General features: G+C 39.7%; 1 protein-coding gene across 2 annotated transcripts in view; it reads left to right on the plus strand.

Annotated features, from left to right (window-relative positions):
• The window catches only part of UCHL3 (ubiquitin C-terminal hydrolase L3), a 78,591-nt gene that overhangs the window by 20,291 nt on the left and 38,555 nt on the right, over positions 1 to 19,745 (plus strand). For both annotated transcript variants that reach the window (XM_038386687.2, XM_038386688.2), the window contains exons 3-6: positions 1,057 to 1,185; positions 11,719 to 11,875; positions 12,457 to 12,542; positions 13,126 to 13,173. In XM_038386687.2, the coding sequence (XP_038242615.1) occupies positions 1,057 to 1,185; positions 11,719 to 11,875; positions 12,457 to 12,542; positions 13,126 to 13,173 (420 nt within the window). The remainder of the gene's footprint in view (positions 1 to 1,056; positions 1,186 to 11,718; positions 11,876 to 12,456; positions 12,543 to 13,125; positions 13,174 to 19,745) is intronic.

Here is a 19,745-nt window from a genome sequence, read left to right on the forward strand (position 1 = left end):
CTAACACTGCTCATTGGGGGTGGTTTAATTAGGAGAACTCTCTCCTGCCGGCAAGGAGCGGCTACACTCGAAAACTTATAGCAGCACAGCTGTAGCGATACAGCTGTTCTGCTGTAAGAGCTGTAGTATAGACATAGCCTTAGTATGTGACGAACAGCTTTAAAGGGAGATACTGTTCTTGAAGGGGAATATCTAAGGTTCTCAACTGGAAGGCCATGAACCCCTGTTAGAGGCAGGTTCAACTTCCGTTTTTTTTTTTTAATGGCTAGACAAGTGGTAGTTCATGATCCAAAAGCTTTTTGCTGTTGTAACATGTGGTCCTGGTATGGGAAAAGTTGAGTACCACTGATCTAGAATTTAATGAATAGCTCTAAAGAAACAAACTGAGAACTATATAAACTGCATTGTTATGGCCTAGCTTTCATTAATCTCTGTCTAGGTAAAATGGGTACTTTATGCTGGGTGTTATAGGGTTATTTTTATTATATATCATTTTTCTTGCAAAAGAACACCTTTAAAGTGTACTCTGTAAAATGCTCCAACATTAATCTCTCTAGTGAAGAAGATCCTCTTAGGGGTCAGATTGGTCAAGTCAAGTGACTAAATGAGTTACGTGCCTATTAACACTCAATATGGTATACTTTGAAAAATACATGTGGGGGCAGGGATATTTTTTCTTAAATCCATGCACTCAGCTTTCATCTATTACAGATCCATGTACTCCTCTGGTATCTTCCGTGTCTCAGTGACTAAAATGCAACTTGAAAAATTGTTGACTTGAACATCCACTTCCCCCCCCCCCCCATATGGCATTTAAATATAGTTAAAACTATTTATGCTGTAACAATGGCTCCTCAAGGTATCTTGATTAGCAAAGCGTTGCACTTTTTCAGTTTGTCAGTCATGACAATGTAACCTCACTTCATCTTCCTTTTTCTATCTTGATCTGCACAGAAAGTATATTTTAACTTCACAGGTGATCAAACGTGCTTCTGATGGATTAATTATTTATTAACAAATCTGTTTAATACTGTGCCTTTTTCTTTTCCTTACTAGTTTCTCAAACAGTTAGGTATACATCCTGACTGGCAATTTGTAGATGTGTATGGTATGGATCCAGAACTACTTAGCATGGTGCCAAGACCTGTCTGTGCAGTGCTACTGCTCTTCCCAGTAACAGAAAAGGTAAATATTTACTATTGATACTTAATAATTAAAAATCAGCAGATCAGTCAAAATGCCCCATCATATATAATATGAAATCTGTAATTCTGTACATCAGTGAGACTTAAAGAAAACAACAAGCTTTCTTCAAAGTTCCTCTGGTTTGTGATGCATTCTGTTCTTGTCAAATAAGATTATTAAACAAAACTGTAGAATTGCAAAAGTATTAAAAATAAATGTATAAACAAAGGATATCTGATGTTGCTCTCAGTCAGTAATAGATGTGAATGATAATTTAAAGGATTTTGATATCTTCTCTTAATGGAACTGCAATATTTATTTTTGCTGTTTTAATATTTATACCACGTTAAGGCATGAACAAAGTAGTAAGAAGGGATATGGAAAATGTGGAAAATATCAAACAGCCATTTATAAAACATGTATTGATTTTGTAGTATCATAATGCAGTCCAAGCTTTAATCACTGTCTAGAGAAGCCTGTAGCTCCAACATAGCTTTCATTTCTTGGACAGATTGGGCATGTTTCTAACTGAGGCAGAATTGGGGATAATCTTTGTTTTTTGATTTGTGTTTTTTGTCAAGATGGGTTAAAGTGTACATATTTCTCCAATCCCCATTCCAGGCTATGCACTTAACACTCAACATGTAAATATAGACTCTAGAGTGAGCATATGTTGGAGACAATTTTTTAAAATATCTTAACAAATGCTTTAAATGTTTTGAATCTGTGACATTCTCAAGTTACTGAGTACATCTCGTGCAATTGCATATTTGACCGGAAATGTATGCACTTAAACATAACTATATTTATCTCTTCTTGGAGTAAGAGAGGCTGCTCCATTTTTCTGTTGTAGCATGTGATTTATACTGACATGTCAGTTATATAGAAATCTTGCCATAGTATCACTGGTGATAAAATTTTAATGACGCTGTTAACATCTCAAACAGAAGTGTCCATTTTTTCTTGTCCTCTTAACACACAACTTTTCTCATTGATAAGGTATTCTGAATAACTGGAAATATGTAATAAAAGTAAAGAAATTGCCACAAAAATAAGTTGCTAGTCATGAATTGATGTAAGATTTGCATTATGAAGAAAATGTTGGGCCAGGAGCTCACAGGAATACTTTTCTGGCTATAGAAGTGAAAGAAGCAGATGACTTCTGTAGGGGTGCTGGAACAATTTGTTTAATGGGGGGGTGCTGAGAGCCATTGAACCAAACTGTAAACCCGGTGTATAATGGAAGCCACTTCAAGCCAGGGTATGTGGCAGCACCCCTAGTTCCAGCACCTATGGACTTCTGTCTGAACAATCTTGTTGATAGTTAACAATGAGATCATAATCACATACTTCAGAACTGCTGTTTTTATCTGTTTTATCTGTTCTAGTTCATTAGTTTCATAGCTGTTCATTTTGAGGGTTTCAGTAGTCTTTAACATAACTACAGAATTAAGCAGTTGTCTCAGAATTGGGTTGGGCTGCGATTTTAAAGTTAAGAGTAGCAGAAGTATTTCTAAGACCACCTGTCTTATTAAAAGTGAACTTGTCGTGAAAGGTATTTGGCCTATTTAATCATTGTGATGCTTGAGTGGAGGTACAAGGGGACTTCCACTGAGATACACAACCATGGTTATTCTCAACAGAAGGGAGAGGTCATGGACAAATCAGCAATAAATGAATGCCTTGTCTAGGCTAGGCTTTAATATGTGTTTAACTGTTGGAGTAGAAGGCTCACTACTTTGTCTACATAAAGATGTTAGCTAAAACATGTTAAATCGTAGTCTAGACAAGGCCTAAATGGCAAAGGACAAATAATGAGGAGGAAGATGCGAGGATAGGGGGAGACGGGAACAGGTGCAAGGTCACAGGCTCTAAAAGATTGTCAAGTAGAGAACCCTAGACAGTGCCCTCTGCTCTGAGAGTCAAGGGAGTCAGTCGACTCTGCCTCAAAACATAATTTTTACAATTGCAGGGAAAACAGCACTGCAGTCAGAAGACCTCTCTAACCTCTTCTTCCTTGACTGATGACTGTGTTCTTGTCTTATTCAATGTTGCAAGCTTTTTCCTCTAAACAATGTGTACCTTTTTATGTTTAAGAAATATGCTTAGGAAGCAAATCAATGTTTTATAAAACCTTTGTGGGTTTTTCCACTGGGTTTATTTGGGTTGGGGAAAAGAACAATAAGCTCCCTAAACCTGAACTTTTGTCCAGTGTCTTAACTCTCTTATCTTTGGGAATGGGGTAATATCAATGGACTATTTGTGGCTAGTCTGAGTACTGTACCCATAAGTGTGCAAAGGACACAAGTCCTAGAAAGATCTCTTTTATGGCTTCTTTTTGTCACTTTTTTCACTCTACTATAATTTAATCTTAATTTGTTCAGGTTTTCAGGAAAAATAGTGCGTAGATATGTGTATGACATTCTGGGGTCCAATCCAGACCAGTGAGGCGTTGCCTTGGGTGCTTTAGAATGCTTTGCAACTGTAACTACCAACCTGGGCCCCTCACAAACAGCATGCATGTCACACATTGAGTGTCTGTGTGTGATGGAGCGCACTCACCTTTTCTGAGTGCCTTCTGTTGGCAGGTTGTGGAGCTGCAATTTTCTTTTTCTCCTGGTGTCCTGTAAGTTGGTTCAGTGGCTCAGCCCTCTGACTAAGTCTCACAGTCAACAACCCAGGGACCCAATGAGCAGTAGTTGCACACTGCTTCCTTTAATTCTGACAATTGGCTGCTACTGTTTTCCCTGGGCTTCTTCCCACTGGGTCTCTTCCCTCTTAGGGTTACAGTTCTTAGGTCCACTCTCTCCTTTTAGAAAGCAAAATGCAGCCAGAATTCAGCTTCTGGTTATCTCTCAACCTTCAGTGGCCAGAGCAGAGCACCCTTCCTTCTCATTCAGGTCCCACCAGGGAACTGAACCTACTCAGACTCTGCAGTTTTTATCTGAGCCTGCTGGGCTCTGATTGGCTGCTTCCCTGCAGCTTTTCTAGGCAGGCCTGGAGGACTGTGGGGCAGGGTATGGTATGACTGCTCGGTCTGCCTCAGAGGGCCTGGTGCACACTCTTGGTGTATAACTGTGTATAACAGTAGCCTTCCAGCACACTCCAGTCACACACTGGCTTCCACCAGCCTTGGTTACCACTTGCAGGGTGACATCAACACACTCCCAGTCCCAGATTTCTCCCCAAAACATGTGTTCTGCACTGTCCAGCCCTTTCCTGCACAATTTGTATATTTCCTGACAGTGGCAATGAACCTAAAATAATATTGAACAGTTTGCTACTTGAAGTGGAGTCTCCCAGACAATTCAGTTTGAATACAACATTAGATTAGTTTTTATAAAAGAATAAGACAAGTTTTATTTAACTACAAAGAGATTTTAAGCAAGTATAATGCATTAAAGTCAGAAATGGCTACAAGAGAAATAAAAAATAAAACACTTTCTAGTAACTAAAACTTAACAAACTAGACTTGGTTCAAGGAGAAATCCTTACCACATGTTCCCAGCAACAGGGCTGATCAAATTCTCATGGTCAGAAACCTTCCCTAACGTCTGGGGTTTTTTGTCCCCTTCAAGGAAAGGACAAGACAGGAGGATAGAAATAGAGAATGAACACCTGGGTTGTTTTTGCCCCTCCATTTTATAATCCAGTCACCCTTGAAATGCATTTTCCTGAGGGTTACTCCTAGATAAAGTTCCTTCCAACTGCGAGGATGCAGACATGAGGTCTCATGGTGAAAGACCTTGTTGTTTGTTAAAATTCAAATAGATCTCTTCCTACCCCTCTTCACTGCCAAAGAATGGCTACTTGTCCGGTGATCGCCAGTCAGCTTTGACCCCTGGCTAGAGGCATCAGTTTGTCCTTTGTCTTCAGGAAACTGGTTTACCCACTCTCCAGATTTGCCTGGTTAAACACCTCGAATCATAATTTCATCTTATGTTCATAACTCTACATATAATTTTGCTACACATATTTTACCATGATATAATTGTCCAGTGAGTTATTAGTTTTCAAATGATATCTCACAAAGCATATTTTGTACACAAATTATTACAATAGTGTGTAGGGTGTGAATACAGGGCTGCATTCAGTCAATGTGTATTGTGGTATATATTAGTGTGACTCCTTTCTGAGCCATTCTGCTTTCCCAAATGGGTGCTGCTTGTTGCTGGCAAATCACTTCCTTATATTCTGATACTTCCACATCTCTCAATCTTGAGCCCTTACATCAGTACTAGCCCTTTGACAGAGGGGGACTGAATAAGCCGCTGTTTAGAACTGTTAATGTGCCTCCTTGACGCCTCACAATTAGTGCTGCATAGTTTGCCCTGGTAGTCTGGAATGCTTACAGCAGAGCAAGCATTCTTTCCTTCTTGAAGGCCAACCTGACTGTAATTTGTAATGCCCCTAACCTCTGCTGGCCAGTTCAGTGAGTAATAGTGCCCAGAAATTGAATATGCCTTAGTAGTAGTATTGCTAGTTCATTGTACCAACAAGTAATTTTTTAATCCCATAAATACATGGGATTTGTAGTGTTCTGCTTAAGGAAATGTAATGGATTTTTTGCAGCAGCATCGCTGTGAAAAAGTGCACAACAGAGCATTTTAGGCACATGTATAAAGCAGATATGGTTATTTGCTAAGAGATTTATAACTATTGTTTATTGCAACCCTTTTTATTTCAAGGAGTTAAAGGAGGGAAGCATCGTATTTCCAGAGAGAACAACATTCCAGCAGTAGATAAGAGAATGGAATGTTCAATAATTGACAAAACCAGTTGTCTAGTGCTTTCAGGTTTGCTGTGCTGACTGATAAAAATCAGTCATTAGGGCAGCATATTGAAAAGGTGGAAAGACTTAAAATTAGGACATACCTTCATTCTTGTAGTCCGGATTCTCTGTCTGAAAACCTGCCTACTCTGTTCTACTTCCAAGCAGCTGTTTCCAGTTTATTTGTTTTTCCAGTTGTTTGTAAAAGCACAGTGTGTTTCTTTTATACTTGTTTGTTGGTAAACTTCTCCGCAGCAGAGTAGGTCACACCAAAGAAATGAAACAATACAGTAATGTGTGTGTATAGTGGGCTGAACATTGGCAAAAAACCCTCCCAATTCCATTGTTGTAGAGTATTTTCAAAGCAAAACAAGCTTTTGCTCCTAAAGGTAGCTTCTCTTCAGCAGAAATCCGGGAACTTGTACTGAGACCCAGAGTTTGCTTCATTGTCTCTGAGAGGCTCTCAACAGCTCCAGTTCATTCCCACCATGTCTTTCCTTCTGAAGGGAAAGAAGCTGTTTATATAGTTTCCCAGCCAGCTTTGGTAGAGTGACCTACAAACCCCAGCAGACCTTGAGCTAAGGCCATGTCTACACTATGAAAGTACTCTGATTTTTACAGAATTCGATTTTTTGGGAACAGATTGTATAAAGTCAAGTGCATGCGTCCACACTAAGCGCATTAATTCGGCGGTGTGCGTCCACAGTACCGTGGCAAGCATTGATGTTCCAAGCAGTGCACTGTGGGTAGCTATCCTGCAGTTCCTGCTGCCCATTGGAATTCTGGGCTGAGCTCCCAGTGCCTGATGGGGCTAAAAATTTGTCGCGGGTGGTTTTTGGGTAAATGTCGTCAGTCAACCCTCCCTCTCTTTCTCTCTCCCTCCCGCCGTGAAAGCAACAGCGGACAATCATTTTGCACTCTTTTCCCTGGATTGCCCAAGCAGACGCCATAGTACGGCAAGCATGGAGCCTGTTCAGCTCACCGCAGCAGTTATTGCCATTGTCAACACCTCGTGCATTATCGTGCAGTTTATGCAGAACCATCACCTGAAAAACCAGGAGAGGAGGTGACAGCAGCACGGTGATGAGGACATAAACACAGATTTCTCTAAAATCGCAGTCCCCAGCAATTTGGAGATCATGGTGTTACTGGGCAGGCTCATGCCGTGGAACGCCGATTCTGGGCACAGAAAACAAGTAAAGAGTGGTGGGATTGCATAGTGTTGCAGGTTTTGGATGATTCTCAGTGGCTCCGAAACTTTCGCTTGCGTAAGGGCACTTTCATTGAACTTTATGACTTGCTTTCCCCTGCCCTGAAGCACAAGAATACCAAGATGAGAGCAGCCCTCACAGTTCACAAGTGAGTGGCAATAGCCCTGTGGAAGCTTGCAATGCCAGACAGCTACCGGTCAGTCGGTAATCGATTTGGAGTGGGCAAATCTACTGTGGGGGTTGCTGTGATGCAAGTAACCCATGCAATCATTGAGCTGCTGCTATCAAAGTTAGTGACTCTGGGAAATGTGCAGGTCATACTAGATGGCTTTGCTGCAATAGGATTCCCTAACTGTGGTGGGGCTATAGACGGAACGCATATCCCTATTTTTGGACCGGATCACCTTGGCAGCCAGTACATAAACCGAAAGGGGTACTTTTCAATGGTTCTGGAAGCACTGGTGGATCACAAGGGATGTTTCAGCAACATCAGCATGGGATGGCCGGGAAAGGTTCATGATGCTCGCATCTTAAGGAACTCTGGTCTGTTTAAACTGCTGCAGGAAGGGATTTACTTCCCAAACCAGAAAATAACTGTTGGGGATGTTGAAATGTCTATAGTTATCCTTGGGGACCCAGCCTACCCCTTAATGCCCTGGCTCATGAAGCCGTACACAGGCACCCTGGACAGTAGTAAGGAACTGGTCAACTATAGGCTGAGCAAGTGGAAAATGGTGGTAGCATGTGCATTTGGACGTTTAAAGGGTCGCTGGTGCAGTTTACTGACTTGCTCAGACCTCAGCAAAACCAGTATTACCATTGTTATTGCTGCTTGCTGTGTGCTCCATAATCTCGGTGAGAGTAAGGGGGAGATGTTTATGGCAGGGTGGGGGGTTGAGGCAAATAGCCTGGCTACTGAATATGCGCAGCCAGACACTAGGGCGGTTAGAAGAGCACAGCAGGAAGTGCTGCACATCAGAGAAGCTTTGAAAACCAGTTTCACGACTGGCCAGGGTACTGTGTGACAGTTCTGTTTGTTTCTCCTTGATGAAAACCTGCCCTCTTGGTTGCCTTTAAATTCCCTGTAAGCCACCCACCCTTCCTGCTTTGATCACAGCTTGCTTGCAAAGGAAATAGTCACTATAGTTGAAAAAACATGTATTCTTTATTAATTGATTATAGAAATAGGGAGATAACTCACAAGGTAGCCTGGGTGGGATGTGGGAGGAGGGTAGGCGGGAAGGAAAAGGCCACTTTAAAATTTCTTGAATGATGGCCTTCTGTTGCTTGCGCTGTCCACTGGGGTGGAGTGGTTGGATGCCCGGAGCCTCCCCCGCCACCCCCCTCACGTTCTTGGGCATCTGGGTGAGGAGGCAGTGGAACTTGGGGAGGAGGGAGGATGGTTAAACAGGGGCTGCAGTGGCAGTCTGTGATCCTGCTGCCATTCATGAACCTCCACCAGATGCTGGAGCATGTCCGTTTGATCCCGCAGTAGCCCCAGCATTGCCTCATTCCTCCTCTGATTTTCCTGTCACCACCTCTCCTCACGTTCATCAGCCACTTTCCTGTACTCTGCTATTGTGTCCCTCCACATATTCTGCTGAGCTCTGTCAGTGCCAGATGACTGCATGAGCTCAGAGAACATTTCATCACATGTGCGTTTTTTTTTTTAGCTGCCTCATCTGAGATAGCCTTTGGGATGGAGGAGGGGGCTTGAAACATTTGCAGCTGCTGGAGGGGAAAAAAAGGGAGTGAAATATGTAAAAAGAGACATTTTAGAGAACAATGGCTATACTCTTTCACGGTGAACAACACTATTCACATTACATAGCACATGTGATTTTTTTTTTGGTACAAGGTTGCATTTTGCATCTTATATTGAGTGCCTGCGACTTTCGTGTTAGACATCGCACACTCAGTGCCGGGCAACAGAATTCGGCTTGCAGGCGGCCACGGTAAGCCATAGTCTTTCGGCTTCTGCAACCTTTATAACAGCAGCGCCCTCCTCTCCCTTACCAAGCAAAGCAACTTGAGTTGGCCATGTAGTGCTGCGGTTTTCCTGTTAATGTGCAGCAGCAGAAACCAAACTAACCCCCACCCCCATTCAATTCTCTGGGATGATGCTTTACCCCTCACCCCACCACGTGGCTGGTATCGGGGAAGATCTCTGCTAGCCAAATGCGAACAGCTCAGTGCCAATGTCCCCCACCGTGTGGCTAACTGCTGGGAAGATCTCTTTTCAGCCACAGGCAAACAGCCCAGTAGGAACGGGTACCTCTGAATGTCCCCTTAATTAAATTCCCCTATTTCAACGAGGTTACCATGAACCATATCGCTCTCCTGAGGATAATACAGAGAGATAAAAAACGGATGTTGCTTGAATGCCAGCAAACACTGGGACCATACGCTGCCAGGCTTTGTCATACAGTGATACCAGATTACTTGCTACTAGCATAGCGTGGTAAAGTGTCCTACCATGGAGGACAGAATAAGGCTCCTTTCCCCGGAAACCTTCTTCAAAGGCTTTTAGAGTACCTCCAGGAGAGCTTCATGGAGATGTCCCTGGAGGATTTCCGCTCCATCCCCCGACATGTTAACAGATTTTTCCAGTAGCTGTACTGGCCACGAATGCATCCCAAGTCCTCAGGGCTACTTAATCATTAAAAAACGCTTGCTTTTATAACATATATTCTATTTTAAAAGGTACACTCACCAGAGGTCCCTTCTCCAGCTTCGTTGAGTTGGGAGGGTATTTCACTCAGGGTGATAAAAAGATCCTGGCTATCGAGGAGAATGGTGTGCTGTGTGATCTCCTCAAGCTCGTCGTCATCCTCCTCATCTTCTTCTTTGTCCGCAAAATCCTCAGGCATGGCGGAGAGTACCCCATCATCTAAGTCCACAGACATGGGTGGGGTAGTGGTGGTGCCCCCCTGTCTTCCCCCCCCCCCCCCAGAATTGCATGCAGCTCAGAGTAGAAGCGGCATGTCTGGGGCTCTGTCCCGGAGCATCCATTTGATTCTTTGGTTTTATGGTACGCTTGTCTGAGCTCCTTAAGTTTCACGCGGCACTGTGTTGCATCCCTGCTGTAGCCTCTGTCCCTCATGGCCTCGGAGATTTTTTGAAATGTTTTGGCATTTCATCTTTTGGAACGTATTTCTGATAGCACGGATTCCTCTCTCCATACAGCGATCAGATCCAATACCTCTCGTTCGGTCCATGTTCGAGCTCTTTTTTGATTCTGGGACTGCATGGTCACCTGTGCTGATGAGCTCGCCTGGCCAAACAGGAAATGAGATTCAAAAGTTCCCAGGGCTTTTCCTGTACACCTGGCCAGTGCATCCGATTTCAGAGTGCTGTCCAGAGCGGTCACAATGGTGCATTGTGGGATAGCTCCTGGAGGCCAATACCTTTGAATTGCGTCCATGCTATCCCTAATTTGAAACGGCAATGTTGATTTCAGTGCTAATCCCCTCGTTGGGGAGGAGTACAGAAATCAGTTTTAAGAGCCCTTTGTCGAAAAAATGGCTTCGTTGTGTGGATGGGTGCAGGGTTAATTTGATTTAACGCTGCTAAATCCGACAGAAACTCGTAGTGTAGACCAGGCCTGAGACTTCCAATGGTTCCCTACAGAGGGGAGTCTACCCAGTATCCAGGAGCTCTATCATCAAACTCTAAATGGCAGAATCAATGGTCTGGATATCTTTCCTTCCTGAAACCATTTCTTCACTCCTTATTGACTACCTTCTTTACCCCAAAGATCACTACTATAGTTGACAAACTCTGGAATCCTCTTGTGCCACCCCAGGATGCTTCTCTCGCCAGTAGATCCTGTTACAATATGAATACGTGTATAAATTTAGTAATTTTCAAATTACACAGTCAAACTGTGTGCCATGAAATAATTTTGTTTGTTCTGTTCAGTTTCTCTTCTTATTACGGTGTCAAAAGGCCCATTTGCAAAGTTATCAGTACCGCTTAAAAACATATAAATGACTCAACCTTTTCTGGAAAAGTCTAAGACTATATATTGGAGCTTCTACAATGCTTCATTTTTTTTCCCCCTTTTAGTGTAGCTATTTATTGTACTCCACTTTGCTTGCCATAGATGTAAAACTTCCGTTACCTTCTTCAAGGCCTTTTGTTGGATTGCAGGGAGACAAAGGAGGCTATGGTAAAGGGGACTGTTTCTCTAAAAGTGAGCCTAGCTTATCAATCTTCATTTTTTGAACGTTCTTGACATAGCACTAGATGGCACAACAAGTTAAGTGTTTTAGAATATTGGATAAAAGACACTGATGTTTAGCTGGTGACAAGATACTGATTTAGGATTTGATCTCCCTGATTTATACAAGTGAATAATCTCAGGTACATCAATGAGACTGGTCATGTGAATAAAGGTTGCAATCTTATTCAGAACTTACTCAGTTCTGTTTCCTTCCGTTTCAAACTACTATTAAATTTTAATGGAGCTTTTTTTTTTTTGGACAGGAAATTTGAAATAGTTCACTCTAATTGGTCTACATGCAAGACACTTTTGATTTTCTTTTCCAGTATGAAACATTCAGAACAGAAGAGGAAGAGAGAATAAAAGCCCAGGGTCAAAATGTCAGATCATCAGTATATTTCATGAAGCAAACCATCAACAATGCTTGTGGAACAATTGGACTTATTCATGCTATTGCAAACAACAGAGATAAAATGAACTTCGGTAAATCTTTTCTCTTAATATACTTAATATTTTTTGGAGGGTAGGTGGTACAGTACTTTTTTCATAGTGTTGACTCTACTTGAAAATTCTTTAAAAGACATGAGTAGAAATTCACCTATAGTCGGATTGTCTTAATTATACAACAGCAATACAACACAGACTTTTCTTAGTTGGCAGTCCATTAAGAATTTTTAGTAATACAAAGGACAGTAATACAGCATAGAGTTAAATGACTAAAATGGAACTCCAAATTCAAAGTAGCAGATACCATATTAATATTTCACACCATAATAAGAGTCTGGTGACTTTAAATTGTTTTGTCATTGTATTTTGTGGAACAGAATGTGTTGCATTACAGGCTTAAGTCTTCTGTCTAGATGTAAATACACTGTGTGCCTTGTGTACAAGCTTTTTGACAAAGTAATGTTTAATATTAGCCCAGAGGAAAAGTAAAGAAGAAATAATACAAATCAGAATTGTTCCTTATCTTGTAACCTTTCAGTTTTCATCTAATTTTCTAAGTTGCTTAGAACATAAAGAGGAATTGAATGATTTATTTTTTTTATTTTTTTATTTTTAAGAATCAGATTCTACATTGAAAAAATTCCTGGAAGATTCGTTACCTATGAGTCCTGAAGAGAGAGCCAAATATTTAGAAACCTATGAAGTTAGTATCTTTTTTTTTCTTTTTTTTTTTTTGTTTTTTTTTAAATGTAGTAGAATTGTTTGCAGGAATAGTCTTGCATCTAAGCCCTGATCCAGCAAACACTGATGTGCTTAAATAATCCCATTGTTGTAAATGGGGCTGCTCACGTGTTTAAAGTTAAGCATGTGCTGAAGTGCTTTGCTAGATTAGACATGAATGCTTTATTGTAAATGTTGCTTGCTACTAGTGGGGAATTAGTAATCTCACTAACACGTGAATGACTTTAACAACAGTTGTTTGATTTTAACTTTGCATGAAACAGCATTACAGTTTTAAAAAATTCTTAAAACACTTAAAATACTGTCTTTTTTTTAAAAAAAATTGAGATCTTGAGGTTAGTTAATGTCTAATCAATATTTCTAATAGTTACAACCCTAAAAAATCATACAATATAGTATATAGCACAACTTTCCTCTACTTTGATGTAGACTTCCATAACCTACAAGTTAAAATGAAGAAAGTAGAGAGAGTCTTTAAACACCTGGTATTTTAGGAAACGATTTTTTTTGTTTGAAGTCTAATTAAACATATGTTCTAATTTCAGGCTATTCGTGTTACTCATGAATCCAGTGCCCATGAAGGTCAGACTGAGGTATTCCATTTTTTTAACTTTGTTTATTTTACGAACATAATACTTTGACAGAATGTTTCAAGTTGTTTGATTTTCAACCATTTTAATATTTTCTTTTTCATGTAAAATCTACACTAGAATGAAAGTTGTCAGCCTCAAATGTTCAAAAATCATGATTGGATTAAAAATGAGATTTTTTTTCTTTTAGTTGGGGTTTTTTAATTCCCATTAGATTTCTGAGCCATTAGGGTGTCTTGGGTCATATTTTCAAGCTTTTCTCCATAGCCAAGAAGGTCTGGTAACTTCATTTTTTAGTGAAAACTGAGATTCTCCTGTAAGCACATGGAGCTGGGACTTTAAGAGAAATACCAAATATTGCAAAACTTTTCTAATAAAATCACAAGAGTTGGCAACGTTGTACTTTGCATGTTTTGTGTCGACAGAAAATTAACTCTGACGTTAACTTTATAAACAAGATATAAATTAGTCATTGAAGCTGAAAAAGTGGCTTTGATACTTATAACTTTTTTTTTATATAGGACAAAACTACTTAATGTTGGGAATACAAATCATCAAATGTAAACACCTCATGAACAAGGTTGTGATGTTGCTTGTGTACAGACAACTTCAGTTAAGCTCTAAAATCTATGCTATAAACTTAATTTTAAAATGCTGTAAAATAATCCAGTCATTTTCAAGTTTGCAGGGGAGAGACTTGTATATGCTTCTCAGTCAGAATTAGAATACACCCCTTACTTACATGTGTAAAAAGCAGGTCTGTGTTGTTTCTGGCAAATCTCAAGTTTCTTTCTTCACTGTGCATTCTCCAAGTCATTAAATGTTGTACGAAGCCTGGAAACCTGAATATAGTTTGGAGTAATGGCAGCACCCATATAGATATTTAATACATGCATATTTTTTTTGTCTTGTCTGGACTATGTGGAGGTTGGGAAATAGGGGTTAAAATGGAAGATTTTGTTAGCTAGGAAAAGGTAGAGAAATGGCTCGAGTTTTAGGCATCCAGGAAGCAGTTGAATCTTCTGGCAGATAAAGCTTTCTCTTTGCTGATAAATGGTGGTAATTTGCACCTGTCTTGGAGCTCATTTTTATTAGTCTCAGAAAGAAAACACTGTGCCAATTTACATTTGGTTCGTGTTTGGAAGTATATCTTCACAGCCAATGGCTACGAAGTTAACTACTTTTTAAGTGAAGCCTTGGATTTTGGAGCACAAAACTTTAAAAAGGGATAGATTCCCCTGTCACTAAGGGGGAAAAAATATGGGCTTTTAGATTAACTTCAGCAAAATAACATTAGTCTAACATAAGGTAGTTTTCTAACAACTCCCTAAATTCCCCTCTGTGGTCACTGAGTAACATCTGAACTAGTTTGTCTACCAGTATTTTTCCCTAAGCCACATTCATTAGCAGGGGAATCCATACTTTAGATGTTAGTGGTCCTTTTAGTTATTTTCCAGATCAGTACATGCTTTCCTAGATGTCCGGCATCAGTCTACGCAGAGCAAATTTTACCTTAAATCTCTTACGTCCTTGCTAGTGTCACTGTATTCTAAAACCTTAGAATACTTCACAACAGGTCTGAAGGAGCCTCTCTCTGGGGCCAGATTGAGGCATAGGGACTATATGCCCATGGCTAGGACTCTGATTCCCAGAATTCTGTGATTGTCACTTTCATCTTTTATTTAAGAAAAGTACACTCCCTGGCCCTCATGTTTGAAAAGAAAAGATGAAAAATGTGACCCAAATGTAAGCAATGCAGTGATGTCTGCAGATTCAGTCAGACAGCTTGAAACATCCTTAAGAGGAGTGAACTGGTTTCAATACAAGCCAAAGCTGGAAGTATGAGTAAAGTATAAAATCCAAAATTATAGGTGGAAAAACATTTTTTGTACCTAACTACTTAAAAATAGGATATTGGAACATGCTTACTGAGAAGTGGATACAGAGAAGGTTGCCTGTAGCAATAGCAGCAAAGGTTTTGTTTTTCAGGTATAGGGAAATAAAGGTTTCTTGGGTTACATTGGTTACTCTGCAAAAGTCAGCCATCTTCTGCATTCAGACTTAGGGAAAAACCATAAATTCTTTCTAAAATTCTTTATTAAAGTATCTTTTTATTACAGTTTTTTGGGAGGATGAAAAAATTGTGCCAGATGTCTGACACACATGAGCAAAAAAACATTGTTTAAAATCTCCTGTCACCACCTTACTTTACCAAATTCAAAAAACAAAAAGCAGAGAACAAGATTCAGACTGACTCCTGAAATAACTTTCCTGGAACAGAGATGATTAAGTAATAAGCTGTTGGCTGTCCACAGAGCTTGTCTAACGTAAGTAAAAGCAGGCTGTAGATCCCTGCAGCACTTATACTCTAAGCTCTAGGAAACCTATATATGTAATATATGGAAAATTTTTGTAGAAAACTGAATTCTTAAAATAACTAAAACAGGAGCTTTGGTTACCTTGCTACTGTAACCTCAAAGAAAAATTAAGTGAAGTTGACTTTGGCACAACAAGCATTGCCTAAAGAATTATATGATGATACTTTGAGTTAGAAAAGAGTATATTTGCAGCTAAACTTCACATTACTTTCTCCTGTATCCCTAGGCAATGATCTAGAAGATAGGTCATTGGACTAGGTGTTGGGAGGTCTAAGTTCTGTTTTGTTCCGTTACTGACTGCTGTGTGACATTGTGTATGTCATTTCACTTTACCTTTGTTTTCCCATCCATCCTTTATTTTTAACTATATTGTAATATTTTTGAGGCTGGGACTCCCTTTTTGTCAGTGGCTATTACAACTGAGCCCAAGTCCCAGTTGGTTCACTTCTCTAATACAAATAATTGATAAAGACATAACATAAACTAATTGTAAATCCACAATTATTATAAATACAATTTCTAAGACTCTTAATATGAGTAAACTTTTGAATTATAATTTGAGGGGACACTGTCAAGCACCAGAATTGGGGACCAAAGTTTTAGGTGACTGGAAAGTGCTATATTCTGCTAGAAAGTGTCATCCTGACTATAACAGACATAGTCTTCAACTTGATTTTTCTCAAGGTATGAATACTACATTTATTGCATTTGTTGTCAGTGTCAAACAAATGTGTGCTCTTGGTGATCTGTAACTAATTAAGTGCACAGCTTTCCTGTGGGATCCTCTGTGTATTTAACCACATACTGTTAAATAGCTGTAATGTGAGTAGCAGGATATTTGCCAACATATTTTAATTACATTTTTAGCCCCTCACAACTAACCTCCAAATGCTAGTCCTATACAACATTGCTTAGTTGCATCTTGTCTCTACAGTATGAGATACAGCTTTCCATTCTTCTAGTATAAGGTACTCCCAGCAAGAGTAATTAGCTGAAGTTATGAAAGTTGTCCAAGAGAATTGTCTGCATTTAATTTCCACCTTAATAAAGGTATCAAAATGCTATTTTCCCTTTCTTCATATGCCATGTGGAACTGGCAACTTTAACCTGAGTAGTTCATGTTGATCAAACAGCAGATATCGCTGTAGAACTATGCTCTGCTAAGAGGCCTCCAACTGCTGAAGTATTAAACTTTACAATCAAAACTATTCAATAATACTTGGAGCAGTTAGAACTTACAGTAACATGGTGCATACAATTTTTGTCATAATTCCTCTAAAAATGGAAGACGTTTCCAGGAGAAAAAGCACATCTGAAAATATTGGTTGACTTCCATTGGTTTTGATTAAGAAATTGCGATCTGTTGGGCTGAAAACTCTTTCGCAAAACTTTCACCAAAACCATAATATAGTATCGTTTTAGATATTCCACAAACACACTAACAGTTTGAGATGCAATTGAGATGCAATTATTGTTTAGTGGGTGTTGTAAAATTACTTGTGCATTTTTGCCCAGCTGCATATGTTAACAGTATACCCTTGTAGTTCAAGCATGCAAAAAGGCCTTTTCTAAATTTAGTGCTCAGTAACTTTGTAACATGGCATTTATTTATTTATTTTTTAATTGGCAGAATGAATATGGAGGGAAAATAGGTGAGCCATTAAAATGAGTGGGGGATTGTAAAATGTTACAATTTTAATGCTTTCTCTCCTGCTAAAATCTAAAGCATACATTTAATAAGATCTCTTCTGTGCCTGTCTTGTTTTGTTCTTTTTTTCCCCTTGGGAAGCTATTGAGAATGCTTAAGAGCCTAGTATATAATTTTTTTAAAAAAAAGTTACAAGTTGCTGTGGAAGACTGAGGAAAATAATAAATAGAACTCCAGATGAAAATCATTGAAATATATAAAAATGCCATTGCTATTGTAGCTTACCCTGTTAATTGTATCAAAAGAGTGGCAAATGTATCTACAAGGTTGTGTCTACACAACGAGCTAGGGGTGTGGCTTCCCCTGCTTGTATACATGTACTTGAGCTAGCTCTTACCAGGCTAATGCCAGTATAAATAGCAGTGTCGCCGTGCTAGTACAAGTAGTGACAATGGAAGCATGACTGAGTTGTGTACTTGGCACTAAATTCGGGTGGGTTTTTCGTCAGCACAGCTCAGTCATGCCTCTGGTGCCACTGTCAGTGCTAATGCAGCTACACTGCTATTTATATTCATGCTAGATCATTGAGTGCTAATACAAATATATATAATATGAGCAGGGGAGTCGTACCCCAAGCTCATAGTGTAGACAACATAGCCTAAGAGTGGTGGTATGAGAGTGCAGCTAGATTATTTCTCGATAAACTAAGTTGAAGAGCACCAAAAATTGTTAAGCTCATCCCAGAGGAAAGCATTGCAACTCGAACCACCATTCTGTGTTTTGACTAGGGTATATAACATACATGAGAAGAAAGTAGTACAGAAAACCAAGTAGTGGAAGCTTTAATGGTGCTAGCAAAAAGTTTTAAATGAAAGTGTGGGAGATCTCTTTAGAAGGGTTAAGAGAAAATACGACTCAATTGTCCAATCATATTGCAAGCAAAATTCAAAAATGTGTAAAGATCTGCTTGGTGAAACAAAAGCAAGAGGGTTTTTCCCCAGTGAGATATGGTGATGGAATAAGTAAATTTGATCCGCTGGGAAGGAAAAGAGCAAGGGGGAAAAACTTAGGCAAGCGACATTCCAGCAGGATATTAAAAAAGCCAAAAAGATAGCAAAGAAAGAGGTGACAGCCACAAAGCCAAAAGCCATTATATGCCCATCTTGAATCGAATGCAGGTGAGAGAGAAATATATAGACTAACAAAGACCCGTGATAAGAGAACTAAAGACAGTGGTGAGATCAAAGTAATTAAAGATAAATGTAGAAATACCTTTAATAAATGAAAACCAGATTAAGGAACAGTGGCAAAATTACTTTGAAAGGCTTATGAATAAAGAGAATCCAAGAGAACCATGCCATATGATTAAAATCAAACCAGGGTCTGGTGGCATCAATCCAGGAAGTAGTTGCAGAAGCACTGAGCAACATGAAAAATAAAAAAAAGTCTGCTCGAGTGGCATACCAATAGACGTATGGAAGGTGTGAACATATTGACACAACAGTTTAATTTTGTCATGAAGACTGAGATGATGCCTGGAGAAGAGCACCATACCAATATTTAAGAGGAAAGCAGACTTAGCAAGACTCGGATAACTAATGTGACATTCAACTGGTGAGCTACACGAGGAAAAATTGGGAGACCGTTATGGATAAGAGACTATGAAGAGAAGTAAAGGTCAGTGACAATCAGGATTTTCTTGCCAGGCAAGTAAAAAATGATTGCGATCTTTGCACTAAGATTGCTTGTGGAAAAATATAGAGAAAAGAGGAAAATCCTGCATATTGTATCTGTTCATCTTTGAAAAATCTTATGACCACATTATGAGTGTGGTCATTGGGTAGTATATGAGAATGAGAGAGTTTCCTGAAGGCCATATGTAGAAAGTGACCAGGTTCTGGTAATAAAGTACGTCAGGGCTCTGCACTAAGGCCCTTTTTGTTCACACTGATGCTTGCTGTGCTTACAGAAAACATCCAGAGAGTGGCACCCTGGTGTAAGCTTTTTGCAGATTGATGTACTCGTGGGGGAGAAGAGGAAGTGGAAGAAGATTTAGAGATATGGAGGTGTGTACTTGAGAGAGATGGTCTGAAAATCAGCAGAAATAGAACAGAGTATATGGTTTGTAGACTCAGTGATACCTTGCAGGAAGACAACAAAACTATAAGTCTCTCTGGAGGGGCAGTCACTATCAAAGTTACAAAGCTCAAGTACCTAGTTTTGATAGTACAGCTGAACTCAACAACAAACTAATAAGCAGAGAGGCAGGTACTAAATGGAGAGAAGTGAGCGAAGTCATCTTTAATTGAATGCCTATCAAACTGAAAAATAAGATCTACATGATGGTAATTAGCTTTGTACTTTTGTATAGCTCCACATGCTGGGCACTGATGAAGAGGCAGGAGCAAATCTTGAATACAGTGGAAATGAAAGGTTACGATGGATGCTTGGAGTTACAAGGATAGACCATGTTAGGAACAAATTAATTAGGGGAAGTATGAAGATGATACCAATTATAGAAAAGCTGAGGGAATCCAGACTTGCGTGGT

Source organism: Dermochelys coriacea, chromosome 1 (assembly GCF_009764565.3).
Source record: "Dermochelys coriacea isolate rDerCor1 chromosome 1, rDerCor1.pri.v4, whole genome shotgun sequence".
NCBI lineage: Eukaryota > Metazoa > Chordata > Testudines > Dermochelyidae > Dermochelys > Dermochelys coriacea.